This window comes from Balaenoptera physalus, assembly GCF_965194825.1.
Source record: "Balaenoptera physalus genome assembly, chromosome: 2".
NCBI lineage: Eukaryota > Metazoa > Chordata > Mammalia > Artiodactyla > Balaenopteridae > Balaenoptera > Balaenoptera physalus.
This window is the reverse complement of record NC_138883.1, coordinates 35,275,597-35,295,591: the sequence shown is the minus strand read 5'-3', so window position 1 is coordinate 35,295,591 and position 19,995 is coordinate 35,275,597. Positions and strand designations below refer to the sequence as shown.

Sequence of the window (19,995 nt, the reverse complement as noted above, 5' to 3'; positions counted from 1 at the left end):
GGTTGCTTCCATGTCCTGGCTATTGTAAATAGTGCTGCAATGAACATTGTGGTACATGACTCTTTTTGAATTATGGTTTTCTCAGGGTATATGCCCAGGAGTGGGATTGCTGGGTCATATGGTAGTTCTATTTTTAGTTTTTTAAGGAACCTCCATACTGTTCTCCATAGTGGCTGTATCAATTTACATTACCATCAACAGTGCAAGAGGGTTCCCTTTTCTCCACACCCTCTCCAGCATTTATTGTTTGTAGATTAACCATTGATTTTTTGTGTGTGTGAGCTTTCCTCAGAACAAAATTATAACTATATCAGTGGTGGGAGTTCTTCAGTTAGGCTCTAGTAGTCTACATTTTATGTCTTTTTAAAAATAGTTTGTTGCCATTAATTAATCACAGCAGGGGAAAAAATCTCCTTCATTTGGAGTTTTGCGCTCTCCATTCCTGTGATACCAGGTTGAAATAAAAATGAGTGAGGATAGGGAAAAAAATCATTTAAAAATCCTGAATTGTCCTTCTGAATAATTATCATGCATTTTGTGTCACTGATGAATTAGAGAACTGAGGACATTGTATTTTACATATAGATATCAGCCTGCTTCTGGTATTTCACATCTAATTATCAGTACATAAATGATATACTTGTATTATTAAGTTTTGGACCTGAATTGTATAAAAGTAATGAAACAATAAAATACCAAAGCAAATATTTAATTATAATTTAAATGAGCACTTAATAGTTCTTTTTAATAAATAGCCAGAATGTAAGATAGATGAATAGAACTAGCAATAGAGTAAGCAGAGATCCATGTCCCACTTCTTTACAAACTAGCTGGGTAACTTTGAGTAAATTATTTAACCCCATTGTACTTCAGTTGTCTTGTCTGTAAAATGAATAGGCAAATCTACTAAGGCCTCTACCAACTCCAAAATTTTATGGTATGTAATTCTAATCTCAACTAAATGTCATAATATTGGTGTGGAAAAAAAGAAACTTTAAGCAATCATTTATTCCTACACCTTTCCTTTAAGGCAACTATGTAAAATAAAATCCTGAAACATGTAAAACTTTCCTAAACCACTTGAAACTTAGGAAAAAAAATATTGACTCAATCATAGGCAAAATATAGAGGAACATCTGTTGAGGGTCCAACAGCTCTAAGTTTAAATTCTAGCTTTTTTCCCTTCTAGTTTGTGAGCCCATGAGCAAGTATATTTCTTGATCTCTCTGATTCCATTAATGAAAAAAACCAATCAGTGTGTTTCCTTAAATATAAAATTGAAGTATGAATATTTACCTGACAGGATTGCTATACTTATTAAATAATGAGATCATATAATTAGAAACAGTGCTCAATTTTTTTTTTTTTTTTTTACAATCTATAGCATATCATCACCATCACAAAACCTAGGAGTAGAAAGTGAATATCATGACGCCAAGTATGCTAATGTTCTCTTTATTTCAGGGGAAGAATAAGTACCTTGCGTTTTTACAGTGATTTACGTTTAAAAAAATCCTCATTCAATTGGATTGTCTCAGCAATCTTTCCAGGGGTCGGGGGCAAGAATGATTATTCCTGGTTTACAGTTTGAGGAAACCGAGGCTTATATACTTGATGAATTGTTTGGAGTCACCAATAACTAGTAGATTTTGATTTGATTTTAGATTTTCTGACTTTTTTCTACTGTAGACCTCAAATTTCTTCCTAGAATTATGGCTTCTGGGTATAGACACCAAAAACAAGTGTGGGTGCACGTGTGCGTATTCTCCCAACACCAAATGCAGCCATTCAGAGATGCTCCTTCTCTGCCTGTTTTTCCGATGACATACAGAACACAAGCCCATCGCCGACCCTCCACACACACCTTTCAGTCGTTTTTTACACTTTTTTTCCTCCAGTTTCTCTATGGAAGCTGACACATCAACACACACAGTCTTTGATGGCCCCACTATCCCTGGTATCGTGCTGGGGACACAGCTGCTGCTGCCCAAAGTTTGCAGAATGTGGCCTGGCTAGACCTGAATATATTTTGAGTGGCTGACAAGATGTCAGACATGCCATTTAAATACATAATGAATATTAATTATAAACTATTTATGCTATTTCCTGTGTTACATTTACTTTCAAGAATCTGATGGTTGCATCTTCATTTTCTATAATGAATAAAATAAATACCCAAAACTGCAGTGTCTTTTGATTAACAGTGGAAACTGTTCCATGAATTGTGCTTCACATTTTTCTCAATGAGTGTTGAAAAGAATCTGTTTCTTCACTGTATACGAAGTATTTCAGTATGTGAATGTTTTGAGTAGACAGGCAAGTCCTTCTGCATGTGAAAATATTATTGTTTTCTTTCAGGAAACCCTGATAGATTGGTGTGATGAAAAGGAACTTAATTTGATACTAACAACTGGAGGAACAGGGTTTGCACCACGAGATGTCACTCCAGAGGTGAGATAGTATATGCTTTTCTGATATTCAAGGAGTAGACTATTCATGTTATTTTTAATCCTTTTTATTATTTTTATATGATTTATGTAATTTTGCTAGACAGAACAAGAGACCTGTGGTTCTAAGAATGTGAACATTTTGCTGTGGGAGAATCATTATATTAATAAAAAAACTTTCTTGACTTCTTTTCTTTGGACTTAAACTAGAAATTATCTAAAATGAGGAAGATTGAACTGGTCCAGAAGGTAATCCTGCATTTGCTCAGTGGTCTGTGGTATCGGCTGAATTTCAGGCATATTGCCAAAGGAGGTAATAGCAGAACTCTGACTCAGCAGGGCATCTGGTCTGATGTGCTTTGTTAATATAATTCAAAACGTTTCTGATTTGTCTTTTCTTGAGATACCTTTGTCATTGGTCTCAAGTAGGATGACTGCAATAGCATATTTATACCAATTTTATAGTATTTGATGAGAAAGTTATATATTCCATAATTTTAAATGTGAATTTAAATGCAGAATTTAATAAGCCAAAAGGCAGAATTAATCTCTAGGCTTCATGCCACAAGAATCACCTTCAACCTTGCACAGGAAAAAAAATTAGGGAAAGAATGAAGAATAGACAGTGCTCAGTGATACAAGGGGGAAAGTCCTTTCTTTTTAAAGAAGCCATAAGCTTCATGTGTCACTTCAGAGTCATATGCAAACTTATATTAATACTTGTGACATTGTTTCCTTTACCTCCCAGAAAAGTGTTTTTTGGCTGAATTTCAACTTACTGTTAACTGGTTTTTTATTTCCAAATCAGTACACCATTGTGTCCCCTATCTTATTCATAGCAAGATACTTTTGCTCTGTACCTATTAAATAATTATTGTCCTTACTCGAATATAGCAGTTTTCAAACTTTAGCTTGTACCACAGTTAGAGGTAAAACAGATTGCTGTGTCCCACCCACAGTGTTTCTGATTCAGTCAATCTGCAGTGGGTCCCAAGAATTTGTGTTTCTAGTAAGGCGCCAGGTAATACACATGTTGCTGGCCCATAGACCGTGCTTTCAAACTTTGGGAACCATTGGCTCTAGTATGTGAAAATGCACATTGTTTTAACAAGTTTTAAAATGTTTTCTATTCTTCTATGTAAAAATCATGGCACAGAAATTTTTGGAATATTATTATAATTAAGCTTATAAATAAAGTCGTTTTGTTAAGCAATTAGAATAGAATTCTGGGAGATTGTTAGCTTCAACTGCTTAAAAAAGAAGTCATTCTTACGTAGCTTCTGGGTCCTAAGGGGAAATGGTCCTTTGGCCAATTTTTATATTTCTTTTAAACTGTGAGAGTAACTTAAAAAGTACAATTGGAGGGAAGTCATCTCCTGTAAAGGTGTGTTTATGTTTTGTTTTGTTTGTAAGAAAATCGCCCGCATATGTGAAGACATTGATTTTTGGAGTTTGAGTGCTGGGTTAAGTGTTTGAAGTAAATGACCTTGGTTTTATATACCCTTGTTGTTTGTGTACTGGTTTGATATTTTCATAATATTACTTTTATATCAGAAAAGTAGAAAAAAGTTACCATAGAATTCATTCATAACCAGTTAACAAAATTATTTTTAATTGTGGGAAAATAATTTGCATCACAAAATTAAATATTTTGTATTTTGTGGAGTTTCAAGTTAATACCAGAACACTAGGTTGCAAATCGAAACTTTTAAATTCTGGCTCTGCTACTTACAACACGGTGAGTGTAGACTAGTTATTAAATCATTCTGTGCCTAATTTCCTATAAAATGAGGGAAATGAAAGTGCTTATCTACCAGGGTGGCTGTGAGGTTTCAATGAGAACTATTCCTGGCATTTTAGTAAGCACTATGTAAGGGTTAACTTATAAGGGTTAATTTTTTTTTATTAGTTATTACATAACTACCAAAGTGGACAAATTTGTAGTATTTTTTATGTATAACTATCAAATGGGCAAAAATAGTCGTATACTAGATTTAAAGTATATCCATGAAATCGTCACAATCTTGTTCAATTTTTTAAAATTTTAACATAGTAAGCTTCATATTTTATCTTTTCCATCTCCATATAACTCAGAGGTCTTGAAATTCTACCATTCTAGTATCTGTTTATCGCCCAACCTTTTTTTTGCTGTTAGTTAACAAGAGTCTGTGTCTTTCCATGACCTTGTATATTTCATTATATCAGAAAATTGAGAAGTCCTTTATTCTTCAATGCAGTTCTTCAGTTACCAGAAAACCTTAGAAGTGCTCTTATATTTGTATATGCCTATAGCAACTACCTGGCTAAAATTGTATTAGGGTAAATACATATAATTATGTCTTCTCTAGTATCTATTTTTGAAAACAAGTAACTTACCTGATTGTGAATATCTTGATCTTTAATAATTTACTTTATTTCAAATTATGTGTGTGTGTGTGTATATATATATATACATATATATACACACACACACACACACACACACACACACACACACGTAAGGTATGATTATCTACAGCAAAAGTCCATAGGGCTGTTAAGCCTTTGAAAAATAAACATAAAAGCAATATAAGACCACCCAAAAATAATTCTCCTAATTTCTCTAACCTTTAAATAGTTGCAATTCTTATAATATCTAAAACTTAACACTGGGATGTCAGCTAGGAATCCAGAAATATAATTTTGGACCTGTAATAATATAGTTATTTGTCTTAGATAATTGTGCCTAAAAAGAGAAACCTATTTGTAGAGCATATGTACCTATATACAACTTAAGGTTGCAAATATTTTTAAATAGAGTCAGAAGTTATTGACAGAAAACACAAATATTAGTGATAAAGGTAAAACAATATAAAACTTCTCCCTTAAGGTGCTAATATTTTATAGTCAGTAATTGTCAGTAATAAGTTTGATCTACAAACACAACGGACAATGTTTGTGAGTTGTGTGTGTTGTTTAAAAAAAGGAAGGGGGAAAATGATAAATTGAATGAGTGAAATAAAGCAATCTAAAGTTATCGTCACTGTGTTTGAACCTTAGAGAAAATGAAAAGTTTAATAGCTTTAGAGTTCTTCCAGGTCTATTAACAGAAAAATGGAAATAGCAAGTTTAGTAAAGTGTATCTTATTTATATATTTTATACAAATGAGGCAATCAGAATTGATTTTCCTAAATTATGAATTTGTGTCTACTTTTAGGCCCTGTATCTTAGAATGAGATTCATCTGATAGTCACGTACCTGCTAGTCTGTTCCCTGCCTCTCAACATGAGACACTATCAAAGCTTACATATAGTAGCATAATAATCCATACTCTGCAACTTCTGAAAAGTTTTATTTTTAATAATAGATTGCATTTTCTCGGATCTGATAAAGGTTGGATAATCCGTTGACATTGGTGAAATGCTAGTAATAAAATTCTATAGAACGTTAACTCATTGCTATACCAAGTATATTATCTCTTCATGTCCCATTATCACTTAAAAGCAATAATATCCAAAATAGATATTATTACATAAAGAATCTTTTATTATTCTTAAAAGGTAAAAGTATAATTAAGGACGTATAAGTGAGGTAAAGTGAAAGCCCTTTAGACATAAAGTCTAGAAGAGAATAAAAGATGAAGAAACATTTATTTTAAAAAGAACATCTTTGCAATTACAAAGAAATGTTTGATAATATATTATGGTAAATTAGAAAATACTGAACTATTTAATATTTGTAAGGTAAAAATAATTTTCAGCACTTTTAGACTACTAAGCTACACCTGAACAAAAGGTTGTATAGTAATATTTTGATTATGAATTAAAGAGTTAAATAAAAGCCTAGCATTCATCTTAGGTCTCATTTATTTATTCATTTATCAAGCTTTTTATTTTTAATCCTTGATATGTATCTGATTCCATGCTGGGTGCTGGAGTTAAAAAATGAATAAGACATGGTCCCTGTCCTCAAGAAACTCAATCTATTGCACGGGTCAGCAAACTACGGCCTGTAGGCCAAATTCAGCCTGTCGTATTTTTTTGTATGACTTGTGAACTAAGAATGGATTTTTCATTTTTAAATGGCTGAAAGAAGTCAAAAGGAAAATAATACTTTGTGACACGAGAGCTATTTGAAATTTAAATTTCAGTGTCCATAAATGAAGTTTTATTGGAACATAGCCACACTCATTCATTGACCTACTGCCTATGGCTACAACAGCAGGACTGAATAGTTGAATGAAAACCATATAGGCCTGCAAAGCCTAAAATATTTACTATCTGATCCTTTGCAGAAAAAGTTTGCCAACCTCTGGTCTGTTAGATGAACTTAAGTCATCTTTACTCACATTTTTAACTGACTTTTAAATTTACTTTTACCTTTTGTTCTTTAGTAATTTGAAATGATGTTGGGTTTCATTTCTTAAATTTTTACTTTTAGAAGGAGCAAAGAAAGAACACTTTTCTTCCAAAATAAAGTGTATTGCCCCATTGTCTCAGTAGACAATATAGAATAATAGAAACAAAAGATCCCTCATTATAAATAATATATAAAATTTTGAACCTTCAAAATTGATCAAATTATTGGATTTTGTTATACATTAAGTAAAGTCTCACTCCGAAAAAATTTTCAAGCTGTTGTTCGTAGTAGTATCTCCTAAAAAGTGTCCTGATAAAATTTGTCATTATGAAATAATCCAACTAAAGGAGGAATCACAAAAATTTCAGGAAACTATAAATTTGATGTAAAGGATATTCATTTAAAAGGGTTTTTATGGTTCATTTTGGAAGTGAAGAGGCATCTGACAAAATGACTAATGCTGAAAGAGGTAAAATCTGGTACAAAGGATGAATTTCTAGGAAAAGATTATGAATTCCAGATCACATATTTTGTTTATAGCCTAAAATATTTACATTTCTTTGGAACAGATTACTACCTAAGCCTTTCTACAAATATTTTCCACTTGGGTTATTAGGAATTTTTTTACAGAAATATCAAATCAAAGAAAAACTATTTTATAAAGTTTGTTTCATAATCAGTATATTGAAATTTATATATTTCATAACTTCAGATGTGAATGTACTGTAAGTCAACTATAATTTTATGTGGTCATTAACCATTTTTCTTACATTATAATGCTTCAAAAATGAGAATACTGTGTAAGTAAAAGGAAGGAGACATAATTGAGCTGAGTTACTGACTATATGTTAATGATTCTTAATTTGTGACTCTTGTGAAACTCAGTGAGGATTTACATTTAACAGCACCATCTAAAAGTTAACATTGGACATTTTAAAAACCAGAAGAACTCTCCTGCATTATAGCAGAAGCATAGCAGAGCACCACGTTTAATAATTTCTGTTTTTGAAAGAAAATTTGATCACTGCTGTAGGTCATTTAAATTATATAGTTGCTTTCAAGTATGTATCAATATTCTCTAGAAAACATTGTTAATTTCCCTAGCAAAATATCATATACTGATACTGTAGAACTCTATGAATATTTATTTTGTAATTCTAACATTGTTATGACTAAAGTAAAATACCTATTATACATGGTAAAGGTAAAAATAGCCATATTGAAATAAAATTTTGAGTATTTTAAAATTGTTCTGTATAAATAGGATAACTAAACAGTGTGAAATTGGTAAGAAAGCAGAATACTAGAAACTCTTGTACTGGAAATATTTAAAACTAGATTCAATAAAATATACTATCCCTTTATGGTCAAATAAGGTTATATTTTATGCCATTTGAAGGAGCTCTTTTTGTAATTTTTATGAAATAGTCCTGGACTTGGGAAATATGTTTTCATCTTTTTACCTTTGTCTAAATATGTTGGGATGCAATATGTCTATATCCTGATACTAACACTGTAGAGTCAGACAGACCTAAATTTGAATCTAAAACTCTACCACTAACTATGAAATTAAAGCAAATTAACCTGTTCAAACTTCAGTTTTCTCATGTACTCAATTAGCTAATGCCTACCTCTCAAGGTTGTTTTTTCTGATAATTGAGATAATAAAAGTAGTCAATAATAATAATTAACAAATATATATAGCACTTACTATGTGTCAGGAGCTATTTCAAGCATATGTTAATTCATTTAGCCTTCAAAATAACCATATGAGGCAGGTACTATTGTTGTATCTATTTTAAAGGTGGAGAAACTGAGACAGATCAATTAATTGATTTGCCCAAGGTTATCCAAGCTAGGAAGTGACTATAATGCATGTAAAAGCATCTAGTATAAAACCTGGCATGTTTGTAGATGCTCAGTAAATGTCCTTTTTTCTTTTACCTTTTTGTTTCTCATTTAATTAATAATATTACCTATTACCTCTAATTAGATATGACAGCCGCCAAATGTTTCTGCTACTAACCATTGTACTCCGATACCTATTGTTAGCTATTAGCATACCTGGTGGATATGTCTAAAAAATAAGAATGTTAGTCAACAGTTTCCCACTACTACTTCAGGGCATGGGCAAAGGAACAAGAATAAGAATTTCTATAGTCTATATTACATGTGGATTATTAGTGCAGTTGCATTAAGCACCTCCTGATATCCTGTCTGAACCTATTTACTTTGTTCCTCTGTAGTTTAAAATTTTTGGAATATGGCTTGAAATGGCCCAAATATGTGACATTCAGGATAGCTTTTTAGTAATAGTCCCTTTTATCTGGGGCTTATATTTATTTTGCATTATCCATTGTAAAGTAGTATATGCCTCAGAGCATGGGCACATTTATGACCTACCAGTTTGCTAAAAACAGCATTTATAGTCTTTGTTCAATTTAACAAGTATTTATCAAGCACCTTGGGCTTTATTGAGTGAATGCTAAAGTACATGTTCTCCTAAAATTGTCACCTGACAAATCAAAACAATACAAACTTAGTATCAAAAATGTTCAGACAATTCAGGTCAAAAAAATTCTTTAAAAGGAAAGATTAATATAAAGCTGAGCTATCAGTGAAATTTTTATACAAGTAGAATTTAAGCTAAATTGAAGGAGAGAAATAGGATTTAGATTAGGAGAGAAGAAGACATTACTGATGGGAGTAAGAAAGAAAGGGAAATGTATGATCAAGCTACAGAGAAAGATAAAATTAAGAAAATCTTCCTGGCTAGAGCAGAAGATTCACTTTACATAGAAGGATGGATAAACTAGAACTATGTTATTTTAATCCCTTTCTTAGAACAGCTAGAGTAGTACCATCTGTGGAGATGAAAAATAGCAAATATCATTATTCAGAGATTCCTCTGAAGCCAGAATTCATAAGATGACTATCAACCAATACACACAGTAAAACCATGCCATCAATCCTTTCTAAAAGTAAACCCTTTTGAGAATTGGCACTTATTCAAATGTACATCCCCCAGTAAGACTAACATCATTCTTTTTGAAGATTGGTTTTTTGCCCTGGTTTTTGTTTTGTTTTATTTTGTTTTTGAAGTTCTGATGTAATCTGCAAACCTAGTGACTATCCATACCATTACATAAAATTTAAACTGCTGTGAAGCACCAGGTTCCAATTTTGTTGGTTTGTTGTTCGGAAACCTTTTCAGTCAATACTTATCTTACCATCAAAACAAGGAATATTTTTTATCATAGATTTTTGTCAGTGCTGTACCTCGAGTTGGCTTAATGTTTTATATAAAATTACTAGGTAATAATAGAGAAATCACTGTTTGATGAGAATTCAAAATCCGTCGTGTTCAAAGTCCTAGCATGACCTTTTCATCATTCCCAGACTTTGTGTGAACATCTCAGTCACAGCTTCTTTCATCTGAGAGTTCATTGCTTGTGTAATTCTAATTATTTGAAAGTCCAACCCTGCCACCTTACCCAAGACATTTACCCTCTGTTTTATTTATGCATTAAAAGGAAAAGCTCCTTAGTATTACTATCCCAGTTGAAAAGTAACAGGTATAACATTAGAACATTCAGATAATTAGAGCAATATGTGACATTGCATTTAAAAATGATGTTGAAAGCCTCCTGTTCCACATAGCAATACTACAGAGGGAAGTGTACATTGTTCCTTGAGGCGGGGATTTTGGAATTTTAAGCATAAGGCAAAAAGAAAAATTTGATATATGAAGAACCTATAAATAAAACGCTGTCTTCATTTTCCCTTAAGTACGTTTCTTTATTGTATGCCTACTCTGCATCAGAACAAGTTTTCAACTTTTGGGGAATCCTAATGGGGAAGAGAGATCAATCATATCAGTTAACATACAAGTGAGTACAAATATGCTTATTATCGTAAATTCTATGTCTAATTAGAGCTCTTACTAGAAAAGCAGTGTTGCCCATATAACCATTTGTGACGCAGCATAACATAGTGCTTAAGAGCACAGACTACTTGGATTTGAATCCTAGATTCACCTCTTACTAGCATGTGACCTTACACAACTTACTTTACTCAGTTTTCTTATGTGTAAAATGGAGAGAGTAAGAGTACCTACCTCAGAGGGTAGTTATATTATGTGAGTTAATGTAAGTAAAACACTAAAAGCAATATTTATTTGCTACATAAATATTTCCTATTATTACCTACAATCTAAATAGAAAGAACTTTAGCTTAAAAAGTAAGTAGATAATGGTTGAGTAAATATTGAAAGAATTTTTCTCTGGGGAAAAAATCAAGCAGGATAGGACCTAAGGTATATAATACAATAGTTACAGAAAAGGAAAAAGAAGCAGAGATGACATGCTAAATGTTTATTTTTACCTTGAATTTATCAAAGTAATAAAATCTTGAAATCAGTGTTCCAACTCACCCTTACAACCTACTCTCTTAAAATGAACAGAGACTGACATACTAGAATAGTTTTGCAAAATGTGTGCTTAAGATATTGACAACAAAGCATCATTAAATATTTTGCAAATATAAAATGCTAAAAGCATGTTTATTTAGAGATATAGTTTCAGGAATGAAGATTTCAGAATATTCCTTTCTTCATTATTGTCTGAAACCAAGAATGTGAATTCATCTTCCTTTTATTAGATCTCCATCTATAAAATGGACTTAATATCGCTTTTCACACAAAATGTAATATGATGACAAATGGATTTATATCTATCAAGTCCTCTGAGCTTCTTAGAATAATATCACTGAATTAGAGCAGAATATTTGTAACTTTATGTTATTGCCAGGCATGAAAGGAAACTGACAGAGGGTAAGAAAATGGACTCAGATAACAAAATAAACTGTTTAGAATTATTCTAATAATTTTACTAGTATTATTTCCTCATATTGGAACTTGGGAAAACCATGGCTGCTATTAAAGAATGGCAGACAAATATCCAACAGAGGGAGTAACCATTTCAGATAATCATAATAACAGACACAACTGAGAATTTACAGGAAGAATCCAAGTTCCTTCAAAAGATGCTGAGAATAAAGAAGTAAAGCTGTTGGAAGTATGGAGTTTGAAAATGAACTGTTACCAGTTTCACAGAGAGAGAGAAAGACATCAAATATCAAAGGCAACAATGCAGAAGAAGCAATTGATTGTGCTGAAAGGACCAATTGATAAGAGGCAATATATTATAATCCTCTATGAAGACTGAAGGTAGCATTATATTGATGGATGTCATTGAATAATTTAAGTGTTTTCCCCTCACCTTCTTCACTCCTTCCCATAAGTTTGATTGCAGCATATGATATATGGTCCTTGCATGTAATAATCCTCAGCGTGAAATTTTATGTGAGGAGAAGATAGGTCAGTTTTGATTAGGAGGTGATTTTGAATAGAGTTCTGCAAATTTTAAAAAAACTTTTCTACAAAATGTAGGCATTGGAAGCAATGACAAAATTAGTTTTGAATATTGTATAAATATGGGATTTCCCTGGCGGTCCAGTGGTTGACTCCGTGCTTCCAATGCAGGGGGGCATGGGTTTGATCCCTAGTCGGGGAACTAAGATCCCACATGCCATGCGGCATGGCAGTAAATAAATAAGTAAGTAAAGTAAAATGGGGTCTTATTATAATGTTTCTCATGCTTGCAGTGATTCAAGACTATATTTTATATAGGAGACCCGCATTATAACCCCATTGATAAGGTTCAAAAGAGATTCACGTCATGCCAATTTCCCACTATTGTTAAACACGGTATTTAGAGGTTTTGGGTAATTATGTGATACTTTGATATGAGTTCTATTTGTGGGTCTTATTTAGTTCCCTTTCTCATTTACTCCCTTTTTGGCATTTTTCAAGACTTGCCTGTACTGTATCCTGTCCCTTAAGATGGGACTGCTCTGTGGGGTGGATAGATGAATGAATATCACCATCAGTATTAAATATTTAGAAGAATGAGAGGTCTGCTTTTATATAATAGTGAAAGCCTATCCTAATACAAATGCACCTTCCCTCATAGGTGTATCTTGTGCAACAGTAGCAACAGTATTAATAATAATGCTCTAGTTTATCTTTGTTCAAACTTTAGTTATTACTGTTTGCCTTTTAAATATAAAATACCTTAGAAGAGGGATCAGCAAACTTATTCTTTAGAGGTAGTAAATATTTAGAGATAATAAATATTTCAGGCTTTGTGGGCTACATAGTCTCTGTCATAACTACTCAGCTCTGCCAGCCCTGTAGCACAAAATCTGCCATATGATGATATAAATGAATGGGCCATGCTGTGCCCCAATAAAACTTTATTTATGGACACTAAAATTGGCTTTCTCATAATTTTCATGTCATGAAGTATTACTCTTCTTTTGAGTTTTTTTTTCAATCATTTAAAAATGGGAAGATTACCATTAGATTGCAGGCCATGCAAAAAACAGACAGCAGGCAAGATTTGTCCCATTGGCTGTGGTTTGCCACCCCCTACTTTAGGACATTCCTAACCTATAGTATATAAGCATCTGCTCTGTTAATCAAAAGCTCATAGTGTGTAAGCTTTTCAGAAAAATGCTTTGAGAATTTAAGATGGAAAGGAGTTGCCCTACGAAAATTAACACTTCATAGACTCAAATATGCCCTGAGTGCCTACTGTGTATATACCAGGCACTGTTCAAGATATTGGGGATACAGCAGTGAACAAAGAAGTCCGAAGATTCTGCCTGTATGGAATTTACATTTTAGTGGTGTGTCACAAATATAAGTAAATTAGTAAAATGCATAGTATTAGAGATGGTGATAAGTACTATGGACAAAAATAAACCAGAGAAGGTGGATAGGTAGTACAGGCAGGAAAGAGGGTTGTAATTTTAAATAAGGCTATCAAGCAAGGCTTCATTGATAAGGTGACATTTGAGCAAAGACCTAAAGGAGGAGAAAGAGCAAGCCATGGATCATGTAGAACCTGTGTGTCACCGTTAGTATAATGGAGAGTTTTGAGCAGAGGTGTAACATGATCTGACTTATATTTAAACAGGGACAGCATTTAGGAGGCTATTGAAATAATCCAGGTGAAAAATGATAGTGACTCAGACCAATGATAGAGATAGAGGTAGTGAGAAATACATTATTGTTATATATTGAAGGTAGAGGTAACAGATGGAGTAAGAGAAAGAGAAGAGTCGAGTATAAGATCCAGGACTTTGACTTGGGCAATTGGAAGAATGGAGGTTGCCATTCAGTGAAATGGAGAAGACTGGGGGAAGAAGAGGTTTGAGGAGGAAGATCAGGAGTTTTACTTTGGTCATGGAAATTTGAATTGCCTTTAGATATCCAAATGGAGGTGTTAAGTTGGCAGTTAGGTATATGCATCTGGAGTTCAAAGAAGTCTGGGCTAGAGATACTATTTTTTTAGAGTCATCAGTATCTTAATGGAATTAAAATCCATGACAACTGATGAGATCATCAAGGTATTTACTAGTATTACTATTTATTTATTGTATTACTACCCCTGCTTCATTTCTCATCCACTTTCAAAGAGGTAGGTAGTTTCTAGTAACCTGTCCCCTCTGCTCACTCACGAAGGGTGGAAGGGATCCCACTGAACAAGAACCTGGCCTACACAGGAAGTACTATTAGTTGGCTATCCTGAAATTTTGCCATGGCGTAAACATGGGAGTGAATTTTCCCAAGTACCTCCTTGCTGGAAACTGTTTGCACTGGAGGTAAGTGTGAAAGGGGAGGTTGTGGGGAATGATGGGGTGAGGGCTTCCTAAACCTTTCCCAAACCTCAGGAATGGCCTGATTCTGAGGAAGGGAGAAGGTTCAGGCTGGTTCTTGTTTCCCTGAACCAGTTTATACAGCCCTAAATTTGACCTGCTTTCCTCAAACTGGGAGTCAGAAATCCCTTTTCTCTTCTGTTTTTCTGCTGCAGAAATTCCCAACATTCCCATTTTGTGGGCTCCAGAAAGGGGTAAGCGAAGACTTCAATCCCAGCCAATCATTTCCAGATTAATAATTTTTAGTGTTTTGGTTTCTTTTATCATCATAAAAAAATGCTTGGACCCATTTTTCCCATCTGTTTAATTTCCTTGTGGATTGTTATGTATCTGTGTTCTAGGGTCATTCCGTATCCCTGGGCAGTAGAGTTCAGATCCATATGCTATCTCCATTTGTGTGCTATTTCTCTTGTGGATTCTCATATGCAGTTTATTGATGACTATTTCCTAGATGGAAGACACCCCATTCAGGAGACTGCTTCACTCTTAATCTCATCTTTTCCTGAATGTTGTTTTGTTCTCCTGCTGACAGCTTTTCACTACCCTACCCAATTGCTTCTGATGATCTGTCGTCGCTTCTCTGCTGTCCTGTCTTCCTGTTTGACTGCCTTTGATTTTTGTCTCTCCTTTTTCCCCCCATTACTTATCTGCTGAATGATTTGCGTTCTTCACTCACTGGTGCTTTGTCCTTCAGCAAATGGCCTGGTACTACATATTCATCTGCTATTTTAGCATTTTAGACTGCCCAGCATTGTCTGTTGGCTCTCCTACCATTCTCCTATACCGTGGCCTTCCAAGTGCTATGCTATCTGTCTGCCTGATCTTGCCCTACCCAATCTATACCAGTAATATCATAAGTAGGTTCAGATTGTTTAGCACTTTCATTACCTATCTCTACTTGCCTTGTGCCACTAAGTTGGACTGCTGAATGAATTTGCTTGACTACTGTTCTTCTCTACCTATTTGCTGCACATGGCTGCCCCATTAGTTGACATGCGACATCGCATTCATCGCCTGTGTACTCAGCCTTGCAACTTGCTGATTGGTCCATATTGCCTCCTTTATACTTCTCTGCATCTGATAAATCACTGGTGCTGCTCCTCTGTTGTCTTGTAACCCTGATCAGATTTTATTTCCAAGAAGTGTTGCCTACATATTGTCCAAACATATCTTAGCAATAGGAAAATGCTTCACTATTTAAGTCCAGTCCAATTTACTCCTAAACTGACTTTTAAATTCACTACCACCATCTTTCTGCTTTTTTATACAACTCCACATTCTTCCCTCTATTTAGGAATAGATTATTTTCTAAATCATTCATCATCTTTGCTTCAGTTGCCTTTTCATATCATATATTATGTACTTTTGTTCCTTGTGTATGGGATCTTTCAATAATTTTCCATATACTAAATTTGTTTCCTAATTTATTTTCCCTGATTTTTCTAGGGCTTCATGAGGATAAATTACTCCTATTAATTTTATCCTTTTTAGTTAAGACCAGAAGAATTTTTTGAGACTTTAAAGTATCATCTCTAAAAATAATAAATTTAGTTGTCTTATAGCTCTTTGTAGTTAAGATTAAAGTAACTTTCCACTCTGCTCCATTTTTTCCTTTGAGACTATCATTTCTCTGCTACTCCATAATTTATGTAATATCATTTAGAGATCCTTTTGATGTATTTATCTTTCCCTCCCACATTTTAGACTGTGTTTTCTTTTGTGTGGGTAAACTTTTAAAATTGACATTTTCCTTTATTTACTAAGTATCTGGCAACTAGACTAAAAAGCTTTAATTATCTGGACTATAAATCTTATTGTCATTCACTTGTATTTAAATGAAAGACAAGATCAAACAAAAAATAGAGAAGAATCTTGGTAAAATTTTCACACAATTTCAAGAGTCTGAGGAGATTTGAAGTGGGGTGTGTATGCATGCATGAAAGTGTGTGTATGTAGACTTGAAGTGTTCTATGTGTGTTTGTATCCACAACATCATTGTGCTTGAAGTGTGGAAAATGCTGAGTATCCATATTAAATTTTATTTTATTTTTACTAAAAATGAGAGGGAAAAGGGAAAAGCTAAAAAGAGAGTGATAAACAGGGAATGCAGGAAAAGGTATGGATAGGTTTTGCTTCTGCTTCTTCTTTTCCTTTAGTAATAGAGATAAAATTGATATGAAGCAAAAGACTGCTCTAGGAAAGTCAAGAAAATTACTTCTGTAGGTTTTTATTTTTTTATTGTGATAAAATACACATAACATAAAATTTACTATTTTAATCATTTTTTAGTGTACAATTCAGTGGCATTAAGTACAGTACATTCACTATTTTGTATAGCCATCACCACTATCTGTTTCCGGAACTTTTTCATAATCCCAAATAGAAACTCTGTACATTAAACAATAACTCCCCATTCCTCCCTCCCCTAGCCCCTGGTAACCTCTGTTTTACTTTCTGTCTCTGAATTTGCCTATTCTAGGTACCTCATATAAGTGGAATCATACAATTTTTGTCTTTCTATGTCTGACTTAACATAATATTTTCAAGGTTCATTCATGTTGTAGCATATTTGACAATTTAATCCCTCATTGTGTGTATATACAATAGTTTGTTTATCCATTCATCTGTTGATGGGCACTTGAGTTGTTTCCATCTTTTGGCTCTTATATTAATGCTGCTGTGAACATTAGTATGCAAGTACCTGTTTTTCTTTCCATTCTTTCGGGTATTTACCTCGAAGTGAATTCAGTAGCTTTTAATACTTTTGTCTAAGAAGAAACTAAATTAGTAGCAAAGACATCAGGGAAACTACATAATTAACACGGAAGATGGATAAGTCCAAGATACTGTATCAGGAGTCGAAGAAATTATAAACTTTTAGAAAGGCCACAGAAGGCCAAGTGAGATCTAGAAGACACTATATTCTAAGAATAAAAGGGAGAATAAAGTTGAAATAACACAGATATTGGATGTTTGAAGGACAGCAAAAGTGATTCTGGAGAAGGTTGAATTTAAAAGATACTCGAAGTGGAATAATGCAGACTTTAAAAGAAGAGGAGGTAAGCGTTTGAAAGGCAAGGTTTAAATGAAGTTAACGGAACTGAGATGAGGCAACCACGTTGTATTTTTAGGAGCCAGTAATGGGAACAGGAGTTCATTTCAATTCAGTGGTCTTCAGTTCTGGATACCCAGCTTTCTACCTGAATTGAACTCTGCACCATAGTGTCCTAGACCTTACAGGAGTTACAAAGATTGGAAAGAATTGTTGCTTGTCTTCAAGGGGTTTGAAACTAGAGTAGTTAAATATGCAATAATAATGCGTTTAGGAAAGAAGATTTTCAATCCTTTAGGTGATAATGTTTTCACAACTCAACAATTTTTTGGTGATTTTACATACTCTATCCAGCCTTTCTGAGCCAAGGTTCCTCATCTAAAGTATCAAACACAGAAAATGATTTGAGTGACTATCTTCTCAGTTCTCCCAAGGTGGTGTATAAACTAGTACTATTCTGTATGCATAGGAGAGAAGTTAGTTCAATACATCCAATAATTCTCTCAGAATCTATTCAAAAAGGCTTACTCTGTGCCTTATACTCTGTTAGGTGTCTGTAACACAAAGATAAGGCCTTATTCTCAAGGAACTTACATTCCAAAAGAGGGAAAAAGACATTTAGCAAAAAAATACATTTCTAATATCATCCACAAAATTTTGTTATTTTCTTATAATTCTTCAGGGAAAATGTTCAAAGTCAGAGTGATTGTGTATGAGGGAATCCTTTCACCTCTTCTAAGCATCATTGATTCAGGAAAAAGAATGTCTTCTATGTTAATACCTTGTCACAGCTGAAGGATTCTGGTAATAGTTTAAATGCCAATAAGAATCTCTTTAATTTTAAAACCTAGGGCATTCAGTGACAGATTACTGATTTCATTGGTAGCTGTTAATAAACAGCATTACCTCACACCAAGTTTATTGGTTTTATAGTGGAAGAATAGAAAATGGTTAGAGATAAATATATAATTAATGTTCAGGAGGTTGTTCTTGAATGTAATTGCAAGCACAATGAGGGATTTTACCCCCTGAGGTACAACAATATACTAATACTGAAAACGTTTGGTAATTTAATTTATTCTCACTGTCAACTAAAGCTCACTTGAATTCCTGGTGTCAGAAGATTCAGTTACATTTATTGGTTTTTATTATGGTTTTGATTAATTCATCATTTGAACTAGGAGTTTATTTGCCCTCCCTATCTTGATGTGTGCCTTCAAATTTGAGAGCAATTAGCTTCATTCCTATTGGTCAGTACTTCACAGTGATTCCTTTAAAGTAATCTCTTTAAAGTGCTGCACTTAAGATAAGTTTTAGTAACCTATTTTTCCTCCTTGACTGATGTCCTACTAAAGTTATTTATTTTGACAACACAGCTGGGAAGATCAAAGTTGTCATGTCAGGAGAAAAGCACTAAAATAGAAATTATATCCAGATTTAACTTTTTATTTTTTTTAACAATGGTGAATAATTTTAAAAGATTTTTCTTCACTTGTATTCATTCTGAAAAACATATTTAATGAAAAAAAATGATTTAGGTATTTTAAAGTATAAGACCTAGGATAAAGGAAAATATCAGTAACATCATTGTATTCAACTTGTTTTATTTGTAATAAATATACTTTTTCTTTTCTCATGACATCTGAAATTCTGTTTTTATTTTGAGGGAAGCTCAATTGGAAATAGAGTTTTGTAATGTATTTTTTTGTAAAGGTTAACCTGAAAAGGCAGTATTTCTGTCATACCTTTGTTAGTCTTCAAGTCCTTTTTATATTTAATAAGAAGATCCTCTAAATTTCTTTGCAATCAGGAGATTCTTTGTAGGCAGCTACTCCTAACAAACAAGTTGTCGTGTAATTTTTCATTTTCTTTTTTTTTCCTTTCTCTCCTGAAGAATAGTAGGTCATATTCAATACCTCGCAAAGGAAGATGTAGCTTCCTTATATGAGCATTTTGTGTAGGAAGTTTCACTCCTTCAGTTCTGAATATAGGCAATGACAGTAGCAGGTACTAATAACCAGTCTTTGAAACCCCAATCTCTTTTTCTCCCCTTTGTCTCCTACATCAAATATTTCAGTGTTGCTGGCAAAAACTAACACATTACATGTGTGGCACAAGAGATCCAGTGGAGCTAGAGAGACCATTGAGGGAAAAGTCAATTGCCTTGGATAAAGAAACTGTTCGATACAAACTTCTTCATGTATATTTACCAGTATTTAATTCCGTGAACATCAAAATCAGTACCTGAAAAGTTCACTAGTTAGATATTTGGATGTTTATAAAATACAAACCACTCTAAACTTTTTGTATTTATCTCTGAATGTTTTTAGATTTCTTGTAATATTTAGTACTTATGAAGAAATAGAGATTTTCTA

At 33.3% G+C, this 19,995-nt stretch overlaps 1 protein-coding gene across 12 annotated transcripts in view; it reads left to right on the top strand.

The window, feature by feature from the left end:
- The window catches only part of GPHN (gephyrin), a 638,461-nt gene that overhangs the window by 280,413 nt on the left and 338,053 nt on the right, over positions 1-19,995 (top strand). For 6 of the 12 annotated variants that reach the window (XM_082451601.1, XM_082451602.1, XM_082451607.1 and 3 more), the window contains exon 4: positions 2,359-2,451. In XM_082451601.1, the coding sequence (XP_082307727.1) occupies positions 2,359-2,451 (93 nt within the window). Of the gene's footprint in view, positions 1-2,358; positions 2,452-2,657; positions 2,761-10,575; positions 10,677-14,723; positions 14,763-19,995 lie in introns of all 12 variants that reach the window. The other 6 variants (XM_082451599.1, XM_082451603.1, XM_082451610.1 and 3 more) reach the window with 2 other exon arrangements.